Genomic DNA, 19167 nt, shown 5'->3' on the forward strand with positions numbered 1-19167 from the left:
GATAGTAAACATCTTTGAAAACATTTTCTACACAATTTAGTAAGCCATCAGAGAGTTCCAAAATAAATGTTTATGTAAAGTTAAATACCAGTCCAAGTCGAAAGACTCTTTTCTCTTCATGTGTGTTTCATTAAAAAACACATCTCCAAAGTTAATTTAAAATAATATTTTGAAAAACCCTTCAACAAAAATTTAGGCTTCCATCTTATTACTGAGCAGAATAGTAACTTTGTTCCTTTAACTGATATTATCAAACTGATATTAAACTGATATTAACAAACTCAATTCCCTTTATTGTTTTTCATACTTCAAGAGTTCTACAAAAAATTGAAAATACCTTTACATTGTCTATAGATGGAAATTTGATACAGTTGAGCCTATTCACCATAAATTATAACCAGAGATAAAAAGAACAAATGATCCCTTTGCTGTAATATAATGTCACACACCATTTTCAGAATTACGATAATACAATTTCACACTTTAGACAATATTTGCTGGATTATAGTTTTTGTTTGTTTGGTGTTTTGCTATCATTTCCCCAACTTAAATCTGAAATTACTTTGATCATTTACTTCTGGTAATATGTGGGTATGATTGTTGGTGAGAGAAAAAATGGCAAATAATGCAATATGTCAACTCTAGTTATATTATTTATCATCTTCCCTTTCAGCCATCTTTGAAAATCAATCTTCTCATTAAAAAGTTACGGGCAATTTGAGAGTTGCCAATTGTTTCTTTCTTCATCCCTCTCTTGGCTGGCCCAAAATGAGCTCCATAGAACACATTTTGAAAATAAATGGCTTAAATATTGAGGAAGGATATAATTTAACATCTGGAACATTATAGAATGAAAAATAAGGCATTACAAACAATGTGCTGGGACAAAAATTATAAACTGGGACTCTCTATGACAACTGGGAAATATGCTTTCTTCATCTAGACTACTTACGGTATTAGATATTTATTTGAAGGATATCCTTGACTAACAATGACCAAATATGGTAGTGCTTGCCATTTTAGTCTTATTTGAAAACACTAAAAGTGTGTAAAAAGAATATATACAGATAGATGATGCATATCTAGATAATATATAATTATAATGAGCACATTGACTGTATATAAATAATAAAATAAACAATATAAATAATATATGAATATTATTATTTACTATATATATTTATTATATATAAGATATATATATATATATATACACTCTTTGCATATGTACATTTATGATAAATACACTTTATTGTGAGTGAGAAACCAGGAGCCATATTTATTCATATTTATATCTAGCATCTCAGTACACAATATGTATTTCTTGAAATTTTAATTAATAATGTAATTCAATTCAACATATATTGAACATTTACCATCTGAAGCGAATGGGTTACTTATTAGGATATAATGACAAAAGAAAATTAAAGAACTCATAGTCTAATGAAAGAGAAATAGGTAGACAACTATAATAACACCATCATAGTTCAGTGCTTACAGTAGGAATACATGGGGACAAACAGAGCAACACTTAATTTTGAGGACCTATTAATACAAATTCACTGAGGTGAATTTTGAATAACCAATGTAATCTTAATATATGAAGCAAAATGGAAAGAAGAGAGGGTAATTCTCAGAGAAGTTCAGGAACAGATGCAAAACTGTGTCCCAAAACAAGTTCCATCATGCAAGTTAGAAGAATTGAGACTGTAAAGTGGTCAGATATAAATTTACTTTGAAAGATATGCTAAAAGTTTTGAAACTTATTTGGTATATGATGAAAAATACTGAAGCTGCTTTATTTTAAACAGTGAAAGACCAGAATTGCATTTCAAAAAATAGTTTTCATTGAGATGGTGATTGAAGGACGGAGAGCCTAGACTGGGGGTCCAGAGTTGAGAGTATATCTTGAAATGGGTATTTTAGCAATGTAAATAGTCATCAAACATATTTGAGTAAAATTTTATAGGCAGTACAGAAAGTATCTTTGGATATTGATTGAGATTGAGATAGGGGTCACTGAAGTCTAGGTCCAGAGCAACAATGACCTCAAAAGAAACAGAAGGGAGCGTGACAATAGACATGGATACATTAGAATGCATTTGAAAGGATAATGAGGCGTCTGTGGGAAATAGTTAAAAATACCCTGAAAACACATCTACAGCATCCACATCATGCCTCTTTGGAGAGAAATAAAACTCATTGACGTAGGTTCCATGAATATTATTGAAAATTATAATGGAGAAAAATGCTGCAATGGATAGAAGTCTGAAAAATCCCTAAGATTTAATAATACACAATAAATAAGTGAAAATAAATAAACAAACAAACAAATGTAAGAATTCAAGCAGAGAAACTCAGTAAAAAAAAAAAAAAAGCATCAAAATTTAAGAGGAGAAACACAGGGCCATCAAGGGAGGAAAAGTACCAGTAGTTTCATAAAAGACAAAAGTGGAGGGAGTTTGCAGATTGTAACCCATTTAATGAGTATGAGCAAAGAGGAAATTATGTCGTACACCTCTGCAAATCATCACCACTCTTGTAATAACTGATAAAACTTCCCTGGAAGAGGTGAGCACCATGAATATTGCAGAGGAGCTATCTTTCACTGTTACATGAAAACTAGAGTTCCTTTTGACAGAGATTACACTGGAGGTATTTGTGGTTAAACAGTCCTTGGTATCCAATCCAAGGCTTTAAATAGGGCTGGGGAGGAACTCATTAGAGTGTGTACTATAGCTACTGAATGACTATGTCTGGTAAACAACTAATGCTGAAATACTGAAAACTGCATGACATAATAAAAAAGTAAGGTATATAAAGTAAACACATAGGTAATATGCCAATATTATTATATTAATATTATGGTGCTCCTATCCAAGGACAAATTACTCAACAACAACAGAAAAAAAAAAAGTGAAGCAACAAAGCAAGCAAGCAACCAACCAAACAATATACACCTTTCAATTTTGGAAAAAAAAAAGGAAAAATGTATAAGGATTTACTGGTCTTTGTGCTTCAAGAGAAAATAGAACCATGAATGTTATCCTCTCCAAATTCTACAGAATTCTCCCACAATACTAGAAAACTTCAACTGAATAGGCATAATAACTTTTAGGGTCTAATAGATACTTACAAATTAATAAATAAATAATAATTAGTATTGGACTACAAATTGCTTTAGTACCCCTGAGACACCAGATTTATATATTTATATATCCAATATAATATTAATCTCAGTGTTTGTGAAGACATTAATTTATCTAAAAATAATTTTCTGTAGTAGCAAAAGCATATAAAACCTTTACTAAATAAGTTTATCTCTAAACACAGGATTATTTGCATTTCAATAAATAGATTTATATTTTTATTATGTTGGGTTGTCGGAAAAGTCATAATGTGTTTTTTCTATGTTTTTCGTTACAAAAATGCGTCATGACTTTTCCGACAACCCAATATACTGGTTCATGAGTTAAACACTATACTAAACAATCTTTTAAAGTTATTCTGAGGTGATAAATTTTGCATGCATTGTAGTGAAACTAAAAATGGTTACTCAAGTCAAAAATACCACTGAGGTAATTGGTGGAAATTTTCACATCAGAAGGTGAGCAGGTATCAAAGTTTCAAAATTTGAAGCATTAGTTAAGGAAAAGATCAGCAAGTATGTAATTAGCATCATCATGTCCTCTTTAGCTGACATAAATGGTTAGTTCTGTCACCCTAAATATCAAGATTTCACTTATTGGAATTTCCAGAAATTTTAGCAAAATGTATAAAGAAAAACAGAAGAAAAGAAAAGAAAAAAGAATGAAAGAGATAGACACAGCAAGTTGAATGTGAAAATCAAAAATTAACTTTAGGGCTGGCTGAGTGGCTCAGTTGGTTAAGAGCTCGCTCAAGAGTTTGAGCTCTGAGCAACAGCGGTTTGAGTCCAGCCTGAGCTGAGCAGCTGCTGAGCTGCCAACAGGTAGCAGGATGGCTCAGCTAAAAAAAAATAATAATAATTAACTTCAGTTTTTAAACCTAGTAATCCAGAGGGGATCCAAGATGACTTGTAGAAGAACATACAGAAACCTGATGCCAGTACAATGACTTGATTTTTTTCCCCAAAGATTGTCACAATAAAATTTCTTCCCCCATATATTCTTCTTACAGTATGGCTTAGACACTCATCCCATCAGGGGAAGGTACATACTTCTACTCCTTGAATCTGGCAGAGATTTGACTACATCAAAAGCAACACTACAATATGATCTCACTTATACTGTGGATTCTAAGGAACTGAATGGATGGGAGATGTGGACGGAGATAGTCTCAGAGACACAGAGGAAAAACTGAGCGTTGCTAGTTGGGAGGGGGTGGGGATGAAGGAGAAGGGGAAGGGATGAGACAACACAAATTGGCAACTACAATATGGCCTCAGGGATAGAAAAGACAGTCTGGGGAATATAATCAATAATGTTGTAAATATTTCTTAGGGGGCCAGGTGGACTCATGTCTTGTTAGGGAGACCACTTCATAGTCGGTGTAGAGGCACTATATTTCTGAAGCTGATGTTAAATAATATTGTATGTCAACTATAATTATATATACATATAGTCATGGGACATGGAGTAGAGAGTGGGAATGGAGTCAATGGAATTGTAATAGATAAGCATGATATCTGGGGTGGGAGGGCAGTAGATGGAGGGAAGGGGGGTTGTTACTTTGTGAGGGTGAAAAGGATAACTATTGCATTGTTCTGTATGCTTGAAACTAACAATAAAAAAAATAAAAAAAATAAAAAATAAAAAAAGAAGCAACACTGCAGATTACAAGTCTTGTTCAGGAGTTCTGCGTAAGCCTCCTGGGAAGCTTGTTCTTAGAACCCAGTGCCTTGCTGTGACACAGGAAACACAAACAGCCTAAGAGAAGCTCACATGGAGTAGAAATGAAGCCTGTGGCTTACGGCCCTGGCTGAGCTTGAGTGAACAGCTAGTAACCACTAGCCAAATTAGCCATTCTGAAAGTAGTGTCCAGTTCTCAGTCAAGGTGCCCTAGTCCATGCTGCAGGGAACATGGATGAGCTGTACCCTGAAGGCTGCTCAAACTGCAGCTTAATGAGCAAATTCAAAAATTGTAGTTTGAAGCCATTAAATGTTGGTGGTTTGTTACACAGCACCAGATAGTCAGAAAAGTGCCTATTATGCAAGTAAACATATTTTTTTCTGCACGGCAATGAAAATATACCCTTTACTGAATATTTGCCATAATTACTTACATAAGTAATACTAAATTGATCCACAGGATGTTAAAGAACTGGTCAATCTGTTAAAATTACAATGAGTCATAAAGTTTGATCACTCTGGAATTTATAGCATAACATTTAATTCAAGATACATGATTTTAAAAAACATGCTTTGTACTTGTTAGTTGTAAGGCTACAGAAAGTTATGTAAACTCTGACCATGAGAAATTTCATCTGTAAAATGACCACAATAGTGGTAACTATCCAAATAGATTTCAGTTAATATTTTTGTAGAGTTTAGCACAATTCATGACAAACTGAACATTCAATATAACCATTATTCTTTATTATCACTTATATTTTTATCCCAAATTTGGAGCATGGTCTTGTCTCTAGCATGAAAACTGCATACATATAAGAGAGGTGCTTAGTCTGTAATCTGAAAGAGAGAGGAAGGGATACTCAAAGGCTTTCATAAAGTCAATCCACTCTGCTTCTCAAGTAGCAACTTCTGCCTTTCTTTACTTCTCTCAATATATCAAGTATTGTTAAACAGTTATCAGACTGATTCATTGATGTTAGTCAGTATTATATCACTATGCCCCTTCACTTAGAATCTCACTGGTATGCCAGCTATACCAATCAACTCAGAAAAATAAATTAACACGAAAAATATTATTTTTTCCTCATGATTTCAATTAAGACTTTCAAGAGAAAAATTAATATTAACCATCATTAATTGTCTTCTTACTGGCAATCCACATAATACCGTGAAACATAACTTTAGGTAATCTATAATTATTTGTCCAGAGAAGTTCCACATTAGCTTTTTTGTCTACAAAATTACTACATTTAGCTGAAAACTGATATTATTTTCTTTATTCAATGCACATGACATTTATTCTTTTTTCTCCAGCATTTTTTGTTCCTATAAGCTAATTAGGCAGTAACCATTTATGTCAGTAGACACAAAAGTGATTCTCAAACATTTAAGATCCACAGTGAATAAACCTATAAAGCCTACAAATAAAACATTAGATAAAAACTCTGAAGCAAATAGAATGCAACATAATTAATACTTAGTAGAAGGCATTTCTGTTTTATTATTTAAAAATCTCAAAAGACAGGATCCCCAAAACCACAATTCTCACATGTTTGAGAACAAAAGTCCAATACCTTCTAACAAATTCTGACATCATGAGCCATGTTACTAAACCAGAAGCTGAAAAGCATTTCAGAGGAGCAACAAAGCCATTAGTCAAACAGTTGACTTAGAATTTGACTTCTCTAAAAGAGAATTTACATGTGTATATATATATATATATATATATATATATATATATATATATAAAACTTCTAAACAAGAAATTGATATTTTAGCCTAAGCAGGATATCCATTTGCCTTATAATTTGTATTCTTAGGCACAAGTGTTTATCATCCAGGGAGATCCAAGGTGTAAATTACAAGTTGATACCAATTACAGCCTCATTAAAATTTTAAAAATCCGATGCTGAATCAAATGTAGAAACTATGTATTCATTCCTTACCTTTTAGCTTCTTTAAAATACATCTTTAAGGGATACATATTTGTATTCATTAGCCCCCACCTCCAAACAGTGAAGCATAATCTCCAATAACATTTCAGAACTGTAAGAGGCTAAAGGAGATCCTGCTGACCTGTGTGTCTTCTGACGTAGGGCTGCATGTTTACATGTGAATTTAAGGAAATAATGGAGTTATTTCTCAGAATTTCCTAAAATTCATTGGGAACTGGACTCTGTTATGATTTACGGTGAAAAAAATAAAATCATCAGTGTAAAATAGGATGTTGCTTCGTGACATACTTTCGACTTTGTCAATATAATTATACGTTGTGACTAAAATTTTGCTCAACATGTATAAAATTGATTTTGGACATAAATATTTTTCAACAACCATATAGTGAAGTTTGAGAGTCTCACCTAATAGGTCTGCAAAACACTTGAACAGAATTCACTGGAGTTAAAGAGGTGTAAGTGAAGGGGGAAAGGTGAGAATATACTTACCGGAGTATGCAACTCAGGTATGGCGGCTTTATAGTTGACTGGGCGACAGTCACGAGTGTTTGGCACGATGACACAAGGAAGAAACATGGGACCCAAGTCATCTCCATCCAGAATATCTACTGTGAGGGTGGTAGTTGTGGTTCGCCGTTCATTCAGATTTTGTGCACGATCCTGTGAGGGGGGAGAAAACAAAACAAAGAAATAAATTGAACATAATGTTCCCCTCAGTTTGACTAAACACTAGACAGGTTTTTTCTCACTATCAGCACCTGACCTCTCTTTTCTTAGAGCATCTACTTTAGGAAACTTTCCAATGTAGAAACTTTTTCTGCCTTTTTGAGATGTCAATCTTCTCCCAGCTCATTTTTTTTATTAAAGTATAGTTGATATACAATATTATATTAATTTCAGTGTACCACATAATAATGATTCTACATTTAGATACCTTACAATCATCATGATGAGTGTGATAACCACCTGTCATTGTATAGTTATTGTGACATTATTATGGAGGTTCTACTTCTGGGTATTTAACCAAAGAAAATGAAAACACTGATTCAAAAAAATATATGCCCCCATGTTCATCCCAACTCAAACTTTTGCCACTTGTACAATCCAGGACTTGTTCTCAAGGATTTTGGAGTCATCCCTTGAAATGTAATCATCAAGGAAGACAGAGCTCCTATTTTCCTGTTGCAGTGAAAGGGTAGATACCTAACTTCCACAGAAGGCTTGCTCCAAATTGTGAAACTATCTCCCATCATGAAGATACAAGAAAGTTTACTTTTCCTTTGAGAGGGCCAATTAGCAAACACAGATAGCCCTTGATTCCTTCACTGCCACCCCACCCCAACAATTTTTTAAATTTTGTTTTTTATGATGCTTAAAGCAATTATACTTATTAGATAAATTTTGGTAAAAAAAGAAAAAGAAAACAAAACAAATAAACAAAAACAACAGCCTCAGAAAAAAAAAATGAAGGGGGAAATGAAGGGATGGAAAGAGGAGAAAATCCACCAGGTCTGTTTTACTCTTATTAGAGAAATGTTTTTGTATGCCTCACATGATTTTTTCTATTATAATTGCTTAGGGTAATTTAAAAAAAATACTGGCTCAATCTAAATTTAAGGGAAAAAAATAAGTAACATTATATGTGATCTTGGATTGGCAAAACTATTTTAATAATCTAGAAGCACTGTCTCTACACTAGCATGCTACTCAGCTTTACACCTTATGTGTCACCTCCAAGTCTCTGTAATAGACAAAGTGGAGTGTTTTCTAATGCTTTTTTCCTTTCAGTCTGTCAGCAACAAATCTCTCACTATCTTCCACTCTTAGGGTCATTGTCACTATTCCATAAACTGGATATGAGTGCATAACAGAGGGTACATATTTACCAATGTACATAATGTTGGCTTTTATTTTATACTGGGAAAAGACATAACTTACAAAGTGTTGATATATAAAATGAGAATTTAAAATGGAAAAAAAAAAAAAAGACCGGAAAACCTACTGCAGGGGGAAGGACAAATAATTTTTCCTCTATCTATCTAAGTTCTTGGCTGAGACTCCCCAATATTAAAAGGCAGATTAACAGTAGAAAAAAAAATTAGAAGTTTTATAACATGTATACCTCTTGTATATATGGGAGATACCCAGGAAAACAGGGTAACTCCCTGAAATGACCAAAGTCACCACTTGAAATACCACCTCCAGCTAAAGACAAAAAAAAAAAGGTATTGGGATTTTTTTTATTATTATTATTAGTTTTAGATGCACAAAACAATGCATTAGTTATACTTTTCAACCCCTCACAAATTGACCACCACCCTCCGCCAATCAACCACCCCCTCCCCCAATATCATACATATCTATCACAGTTCCATCAACTCCACTCCCAGTACTGCACTCCATATCCTGTGACCATATATATATATATATATATATATATATATATATATATATATATATATATATATATATATATATACACTCTTTGCATATGTACATTTATGATAAATACACTTTATTGTGAGTGAGAAACCAGGAGCCATATTTATTCATATNTAGTTGACATACAATATAATTCAACAGCAGCTTCAGATGTACAGTGCAGTGGTCAAGCCTCTACACCGTCCATGAAGTGGTCTTCCTAACAAGACATGAATCTATCTGACCCCCTAAAAATATTTACATATTGGTTATACTCCCCAAACTGTCTTTCATATCCCTTTGGCCACATTGTAGTTACCAATATATGTTGTCTCGTCTCTTCCCCTTCTCTTTCATCCCCATCCCCCTCCTATCTAGCAACAATCAGTTTTTCCTTTATGTCTGAGACTATTTCTGCTTACAATGATCATTTATTCAGTTCTTTAGATTCCACATATAAGTGAGATCATATGGTATTTGTCTTTATCCGACTGACTGATTTCACTTAGCATGATGTTCTCTAGGTCCATCCATATCATTGCAAATGGCGCAATTTAATTCCTCTTTATAGCTGAGTAATATTCCATTGTATAAATGAATGACAGTTTCTTGATCCAGCCATCTACCGATGGGCATTTTGGTTGTTTCCAGGTCTTGGCTATTGTAAATAGCGCTGCAATAAACATAGGGGTGCATATATTCTTTTGAATTAGCATCTTGGGTTTCTCTGGATAGATACCCAAAAGTGGAGTTGCTGGGTCATACGGTAGTTCCATTTCCAGTTTTTTGAGATACAGATTTCCATAACGGCTGCACCAATCTGCAGTCCCACCAACAATGCACGAGGGTTCCCTTTTCTCCACAACCTCGCCAGCACTTGTTGTTTGTTGATTTACTGATGATAGCCATTCTGACTAGAGTGATGTGGTATCTCATTGTGGTTTTTATTTGCATTTCTCTAATGGTTAGTGAGGTTGAACATTTTTTCATATGTCTGTTGGCCATCTGTATGTCCTCTTTAGAGAAATGTCTCTTCATATCCTCTGCCCATTTTTTAATTGGGATGTTAGTTGTTTTTGGTGTTGAGTTGCATGAGTGTTTTACAAATTTTGGATATTAACCCCTTTCAGGTATATCGTTGACAAATATCTTCTCCCATTCAGTAGGCTTCCTTTCTGTTTTATTGATGGTTTCCTTTGCTGTGAAAAATATTTTAAGTTTGATGTAACCCCATATGTTATTTTTTTTTACTTCCTTTGCCTGTGGGGATATATCAATAAAAATATTGCTCAGGGTAATGTCTGCAAATTCACTCCCTATATTTTCTTCTAGGAGTTTTATGATTTCAGGTCTTACATTTAAGTCTTTAAAGCATTTTGAGTTTGTTCTTGTATATGGCATAAGGAGGTGGTCCAGTTTCATTTTTTTGCATGTGTCAATCCAATTTTCCCAGCACCATTTATTAAACAGACTATCTTTACCCCAATGTAAATTCTTGCTTCCATTGTCATAGATTAACTGTCTGTATATGAATGGGTTTATTTCTGGGCTCTCTATTCTGTTCCATTGATGTATGTTCCTATTTTTATGACAGTACCATACTGTTTTGATTATTGTAGCCTTGTAGTATGATTTGATGTCTGGTAGCATGATACCCCCGGCTTTGTTCTTATTTCTCAGGATTTCCATGGCTATTCGGGGTCTTTTATGGTTCCATATGAATTTTAGGATTAGGTTTTCTATTTCTGTGAAAAATGCCCTTGGTAGTTTGATAGGAATTGCATTGAATCTATATATTGCTTTAAGCAGTATGAACATTTTAACTATATTAATTCTTCCTATCCATGAGCATGGCAGGTGTTTCCATTTATTTGTATCTTCTTTAATTTCTCTCTTCAGTGTCTTATAATTTTCTGAGTACAGGTCTTTTAGTTCTTTGGTTAAATTTATGCCTAAGTATTTTATAGTTCTTGAAGCAACTGTAAATGGGCCTGTTTTCTTAAATTCTCTTTCTGATAGTTTCTTATTGGTGTATACAAATGGAACTGATTTCTGAATATTGATTTTGTATCCTGCTACCTTGCTGAATTCATTTATCAAAAAAAAGAAAAAACCCAAAGCCAAAAAGAAAAAATATATATTATTTTTGTAATGGTAATTCTGTTAGAAAACTTTGAGGGAAAGACAAAAATAATTTACAAAAAGTAAAAGACCTTTGATTAAGCAAACAAGTGCTTGCATGTCAAATATAAAAATTTTTAATGTAAAATTTCAATTTATATAAATTGAAAAAATTGCAAGGACTCTTCATTACCTTTAGATGCAATATGAGAACAGTCCCCAAATTAATACTGTGATATGGTTTGCACAGAGGACTTCTAAATTTATGAAGGAATGTCAATTCACAGACGAAAGAACTGACCTCATGAAATAGATATTTTAAAAAAATTTCACCTTATTAATGTTTCATCAAATTAATGGTTAAACCAGATATGATTAATTAATTTCTATCGTGAAAGTGGATTACTCTGGATATAGTAGGTCAAATATCGAGATTAATTAACATTTTAAAAGAAGGAACACTGCATAATTCCAAAGCGTCATGGACATAGTTAGAAATCATTCAGCGGATAGATGCATGAGCTGTGAATTATAACCCATTTGTGAAATTATTTGGAAAAAGAGAAGACAATAAATTCCAAGATCTGTGAAAAAAAAAAGAAAAAGAAAAAGATATTGGTAGGGGGAGAACCATGTTTTCAGGCAAAACCCAGTAAATGAGGGTACGGTTGTTATTTAAATTTCAGTCCCTGCTTTCTCCATTGATGAGCTTCTACAGATTTTGTCATCCTTCTATTCCAGATATGGAGAAGGAGGCACTTTTGCAAGTGGAGCTTTTCCCTTATAAGTTGTTTTTACAAAGGGTAACTTCTATTTGGTTTTCAGAGCTTCTCTCCAATCTGCTGTTTTGATTTTGTTGTTGTTGTTGTCATTTTGTTTTATTTTGTGAATCCATGGTGTTTTTCTCCCAGTTCAAACCAAATCCATCTTAAAAATATGTCTATAGTGAAGTCCCTGGCAATTGAGAGAAAGAAAGAAAGAAACAAGCAACAAAACATTTTGCTCTCTCTCTCTAGGAAAATACTATTGCTACAGACTGTTCTGGATAAAATAAATAACATTATAAATTGAGAGTAGTATAAATAAAACATAATTATTTGCATAAATATTTATGTGATTCATTAAGTTTATATTTTCATTAATTACTATGTGAAAATACAAAACATGTTAAAAACTATCACAAAAACCCTTCACTCTTCTCTCCCATTTTCCTTCTTCATTTATCTTGTCTTTCCTTTTTAAAATAATAAATCTTAAACATTTAAATATGAATTCTTTATTAGGTTAGGAAATGTGATTGACTAGCAAAATACATATTTTTGAAGTTATCCAAGTTTGTTTAATTTGTGTTTTCTCAATGTGTACTATCATTTCATATATCATTTACACATTTGTTAACATTAAACATTTAATTACATGAAATCTTTAATTAGCATCCATAACAGTTGTGAATGCAAGAAATTGTAGGTGATACAAAGAATAATCGAGCATAAAAACTGACATGCAGGAATTGAAAAGCATACGCACATCTTCAATACAGAATCAAGAAAAACATAAGGAATACTCAACAGGGTGGGATTCAACCTAGCTGGAGCACTCTGTTAATGCCTCACAGAGAAGTGATATTGCCCTGGTCCCTGAAACCTTAGCATCTTTATTGAAAGCCTCCAATCTGGCCCCATATGATGGCAACAAAATATACAACTCTTCACAATCCTACTATAACATAATATCTGGCATATCAAAGACACCCATTGCTTTTGAATGAATTATTTTCTACATAAGTAGAATTTTTCATCAATACTTTGCAAGGAACAACCTTTTTTGTTTTGTTTTTTTTTTAAGAGAATGTGCCTGGTAGATCTTCAAAGAAAGTTACTTTTAAAATAACTCAGAGATGACTAACTCATTGTCATAATACATTTTTTTATGAAGCACATTGTTATAAAACTGCAGGTATTTCAAGTATGATGATATAAAGGCAGTAAAACACCTCTGTCAGGTGATAAGTATAACTTCAATCCCTTCATCTCAATTCTAAGGATTTCTTGATGTAAAATAATTTCACTGCCCACTGTTCTTTGATCAAACGAGAGACAAATGTTTGTTTCTAATTCCATCACTACCTGCTCTATATTTAGGAGTATATTAAGTTAAATATCGATTGTGTGAAGTGGGGCCAGGAAAGATGTGGATTCTAACAAATACTATGAAATTCTATGTAACCCAATTTTAAAACGAGTGTAAGACAAACATGCCGATATTCTGATTTATTTTTGAGGTAATGTCAATGGAAACTTGGAATAAAGAGACTTCCAACATTTACATACTCAGTATTCAAGTAGTTTTTCATTTAATAAAATGCCTAGAAGCACCTATCAGAGTCACTCATAGATACATATATTAAAGACTCCTTCATTACCTTATCAGGCATTTGCAGTAGAAAAAGAAAAAAAACATATATATTTTTAACATAATTAGAGTTGCCCTGAGTCTTTTGACCTTAACTCAGTTACTGAAGACCTCAGAGGTGTTTGTCTTGCTTCTGTTCAATGATAGATGGAATATCACTGACCGAAATTTTCAAAGTTATCCTAGCAACTTGGTTTGGTTAAATTTCTATATCAAAAAAGAAAGCAGCAGCAAGATTGCCTTGCTCTAAATCACTTTAGAAACATATTCTTTTTCTTTCTTTTTTTTAAAGTTTATTTATTTATTTATTTTAGAAAACGTTTTAGTTTGAAACATTTGCCTATTTTATCTTTTTTTTTATCATGCATACTAGTGGACGGAATAGTATCATATTGTAGATCCCCACGTGCTTCCATATCTTCATTACTTGAACATTTTATAAATGTTTGTTAAACAATTGACTACCATCCTCCCATTTCAGTGCCACTCCCCAGAATACGCCCAAGAAACTGTCAAAGCTAGAAATAGTAGGTGTAATATCAGCGCTTATTCCATATATCAGTAGGAAGTAGACAAGTTGGGTGGGGCTATTCCTGAAAAGTTGTTTACATAGATTGAATGTGAAAATACAGAAAGTGTTTTTTATATCCAAACCCATGTAATTGAAATGTTTCGAAGGAGAACAGAATATTCCACTCTAACATATGCCACTCTGGCGTGCTGATGATTTTGAATTAACGTTACTTGAGAAACAGCCATGCAGGAAAGATACTCTGACCCTCCTTTTCTCTCCTGAAAGCAGGAAATATGTCTCCCAGGTGAAAAGTAATTTACCTATACCTGGAGAGGTAAAAGACATCCTTATCACCAGAAACAGGGAATTTAGGACCTAGAAGGCTATAAACAAACCTTGTTTCTTCTTCAGTAATTTACTACTCGATGCCCAAACCCCCCCACACAATTTTTTCCCCCCAACTCTTCACAAATTTACTGTTTCCTTGTCTAAAGCTATAAAAGATGCCTTTTTTGTTACTTCTTTGGGTTTTATATTTTTATGGGGTTCCTGTACATATAAAATTAAATCATTTTCCTCCTGATAATCTGTCTTATGTCAATTTAATTATTAGGCCAGCCAAGAAAAACTAGAAGGGAATAAGATAAACAATTTCTGCCCTTACAGTTTACAAACTTTTTTTAAATATGTGTAGCCATTAAGAGAAAAGAGAGTTAACAATGAAATATTAATTCTATATTTTTTAAAATAAAAATATCTTGTTATGAAAGACAATGAGGTTTCTTCTCTAAATTTTCATATTTGAGGAAATAAAGAATAGCCCTACAATGGATAAGATAATTCAGAAATTATTCTTGCTATGATTCTAAATGAAATGCCAACTTTTTCTTTCTGACAATTATTATATTTAAGGGCTCTTGAGTACTTAAGAGCTCTTAGTATTTCTCTCAGGATAAGAGTAGTACAAAAGAGAGTTGGCTTTCAAGAAAATCTATAGAGATGAGTTTTATTCTTTTGTGACTTAGGATAACATCAAAATTAATTTGTGGTAACAAAATGTATTGGAAATTTCAACAAATGTAAACCCCATTGATTTTTACTTCTCTGAACTTCCTTTCTGAGATTTTTTTTCTTCTTCTCTCTGCAATTGATCAGTTCCTCATTACATATTCATGTGGAAAATAAAAAGTGGGGTAATAATGTAGCAAATATTCTCCAGAAAACAAATGATACATTTTCTAATGTGGGTCAGCCAAAACCCTTCCAACTTATTTAAGAATCATAACATTGTCACACAGAAAAATAAATAAAAAATACAAACACAAAAATTCCCATGAAATTTGAAAATTTGAATGGTTCCTTTGCAAATCAATCAAATATCTATAAGCCAAGCCAGGCCAAAGCTGAGAAATGTTTAGTAATTATCATCAGACCTCTAGCCTCTTAGATAACATCAACTTGAAAGTTAAAACTGCTCATATTTCAACTCTCCTTTAACTCTAAGAGAATATGTAGGTTTTTGATGTACATGGTTTACATTGCACACTGGTTTACATACTATCAATAAAACAATAAAAAAGAATACTATAAAAGTATGATTAGAAAGGTATTTTAGATATTTGATATCATTGTCCCATGTAAACATAAAGATTAAATTATATATATACAAAGCACTGAATGTTTTGACAACCAGCTCTCTGAGACAAGGAACCCTGATTTGTAGAGCTTGTCACTTTCCACTATGTAAATACTCCCACCATAGCCACAAATGTAAGGTCACTGAACAAAGAGTTGGGAAGAGATACCTACATTGACCCTCAAGGAAATATGAGACAGTATTCCAGCTCGAATAACCCACTGTCTTAAGTAAGTTATGTATCTAAAATGTAGAGACAATGGACATTCTTCTTTATAATTTGTGGGAATGTGATACGTTGTAATATTTTGAAAATAATATGGCATTATCTACTAAGATTAACAGTATATATAATATATATGTAATTTTTTTCATAATAAATTGATTTTTAATTGTCCATTTTTAAACAATAAAATACTGGTACTTAAGTAGTTCATGTAATACTGTAATGATATCAGAATATACTTTAAGCATTAGTCTAACTACATTTTTGTTGGCTAACTTGCTAATTCTCACAAGGACCCTATATGGTGTGTTTCATTGATATCCCCATTTTACCAGCTAGGAAACTGACATACAGAGTATGCCCAAAGTCAGACAACTAGTCAGACAACTAAATGGCTGAACTGGAATATTAATTCAAGCCATGTGGTTCTAGAGCTCAGGTTTTTGCCACTCTACTTCACTCATTGCCTCTCATGAGTCCCATGTGGGCAACTATCTCTTCCATGCCAAAAAACAAAATCAAATAAAACTTAAGCATAGATGAATATTTGTTATACATCCTAATTTCAGTAGATCCTACAACTTTTAAAAGACTATAATTCTGAAAACTTTTAAAAACACCACAACTTATACTCTCCTATGTTTAACTTTCACATTTTGTACTGTGTGATTTAAATTTATATAAAAATCATTTTTACAGATAAATACAAATCTTTCAACTTCTTGTCCATTCTCTTCATCCCTTTCAATGATTCATGTATATCCTTCTGTTTCATAATTTTATCCCTGACATGCTAAAAACTGATCACTCTAACCATAGTTAGTTTAGCGAATTGGATACAAATTGCTCCAGATGTCTTTATAAATATTTAAAATTAGAGAGCTGTTCAGATTTCTGTTAGCCTGTATTTCTTTTTTTTTAATACCTCATTTTGAACAGCATAATAAAAATTAGCTTTCAGATACATGCCATTGCAATCTGACTTTTTTGTAAATTTTATTAGAGATTCTGAATCAGACAAAAGAAAGTGTATCTTTTGTTTGCATTCTCACTTAATAGAAAATATTTTTTAAAAAATATTTCAATGTTTTTGAGGAGTTCTGAGAGTGTCCATTTTATACATTTTACTTTTTCTTATATCCAGAATTTTTTTCTAGCTTTTTCACTGGACATCAAAACAGCCCACACCGAATTGAATGTAAAACAAAACAAAAACCTTATGAATTTTGAATGAAAGTTAAGAAATTTGGCTTCAAAAATTAAATTTCTATCAATATCTACCCAAATACACACACACACACACACACACATACACACACACATCTATATCTATATCTATGTCTATATCTATCTATCTATCTATCTATCTATCTATCTATCTATCTATCTATCTATCTATCCCCTATATCCTCTTTCTGGTGAAATATATCTAAGAATGTTAAGCAAACAAACAAACAAACAAAAACACTTAATGAAAACGTTGTATCTACAACAATTCCCTCTGTTAAAAAGAAAATCACAGGCACCAAATTGTGTCACTTGCGCTAAAGCCCATGCTACCAAACCTGGGTTTAATACCTGACCTAAGTGCAGTTTTGACCTTTCCCAGAAACGTAACCTTAATCAACCAATTTGGAATTTTCTGGTCAAGCACTGGTAAGGTAATCTGTCACATGATCCCCTTCATTCCCCAAAGGAAGAAGAGGCAATTTTCATGATAAAACCCTAGCCTTACCTTCCCCCCAAAATGAGGATGTCCTGGCCTAAAAGTAATTATTTATTTCTATTGTTAATAAGTCCTCTGCTCTACCCTTCTTTCTATAAAAACCTTCCATTTTATGCAACCCCTCCAAGCAACCTTCTACTTGCTGGATGGGATGTTGCCAGATTTATGAATTGCTTAAAAAACAATTGGATCTTCAAATTTACTTGGTTGAATTTTGTTTCTTGACACCCCTTATCTGTGGGATACTCTCCAAGATCCCCAGTGGATGCCTAAAACCATGGATAGTTCCAAACTGTATATATACTGTGTTTTTTTTTCCCTCCATATACATATCAATGATAAAGTTTAATTTATAAGTTAGGCACAGTAAGAGATCAGCAATAGTAACTAATGATCAAATAGAATAATTACAGCAATATGCTGTAATAAAAGTTATGTGAATGACTTTGGGCCATTATGAGGTAAAAAACAAAAAAGGTTTACTTGAACATAAGCCCGTGAACGCCGCCACAATGAGGCTACTAAGTGGCTAACAAATAGCAGGTAGAATAGACACTATGGACACACCGGACAAAGGGATGATTCACTTCCTGTGCAGGATGATGAATGTCAGCACAAGATTTCATCACACTACTCAGAAAGGCATGCCATTTAAACCGTATGGATTATGTATTGAATTGTTTATTTCTGGAATTTTTCATTTAATATTTTCAGACTATGGTTGACCAAGCGTAACTGATACGGGACAAAAATAAACCACAGATAAGGATGGTCCACTATAAACTTGTTCAGAATAGCTGATGGAGGATACTTTCCTTTTGCCACACCCCCTACTGTCTTTCTATTCTGCTACATGAGTAAGATTTCAATGCATAGGAGTCATTAAAGATACAGGCTGGCTTCAGAGCCTAACTACCTTTTCAGAACATGGTCCTGCCACTGGCTATGGGACTTTTCAATATTAGAAGCTGTCTGTGGCATGCCCTGTTACTTTTATTTATTTATTTATTTTCCTAAGAATGTCAAAGTATCAGCCCCCTTCTTCCCCTTACCAACAAATGCTTTTTTTTTTTCCAGAAGTCTATCTGCCCAGCCCCAGCAGATGAACCATACTTACTGTCATCCAGAGATTATTATCTTATGCCCCTTTACCACATACAAACTTCCTCCACTTTCCTTTCTGCTATGCTGACTCATGTGATCTAGTTCTGTAAGTGGAAGTTGGGAGAGAAAGGACACAGAGAAAGTTTCCTCTCAGATAATTGGAAACAGAATAAACAAACACAAAAAGAGCCCTAGATTTATCACCTTTCCGCTTGCTTAT

General features: G+C 33.0%; 1 protein-coding gene across 1 annotated transcript in view; it reads right to left on the reverse strand.

Annotated features, from left to right (window-relative positions):
- The window catches only part of PCDH15 (protocadherin related 15), a gene marked incomplete at its 5' end in the record, with an annotated part of 518446 nt that overhangs the window by 341198 nt on the left and 158081 nt on the right, over positions 1 to 19167 (reverse strand). The window contains 1 exon segment of the mRNA XM_019629964.1: positions 7277 to 7447. Within this exon segment, the coding sequence (XP_019485509.1) occupies positions 7277 to 7447 (171 nt within the window).

The sequence above is a fragment of the Hipposideros armiger genome, unplaced genomic scaffold (genome assembly GCF_001890085.2).
Source record: "Hipposideros armiger isolate ML-2016 unplaced genomic scaffold, ASM189008v1 scaffold_876, whole genome shotgun sequence".
NCBI classification, from domain to species: domain Eukaryota; kingdom Metazoa; phylum Chordata; class Mammalia; order Chiroptera; family Hipposideridae; genus Hipposideros; species Hipposideros armiger.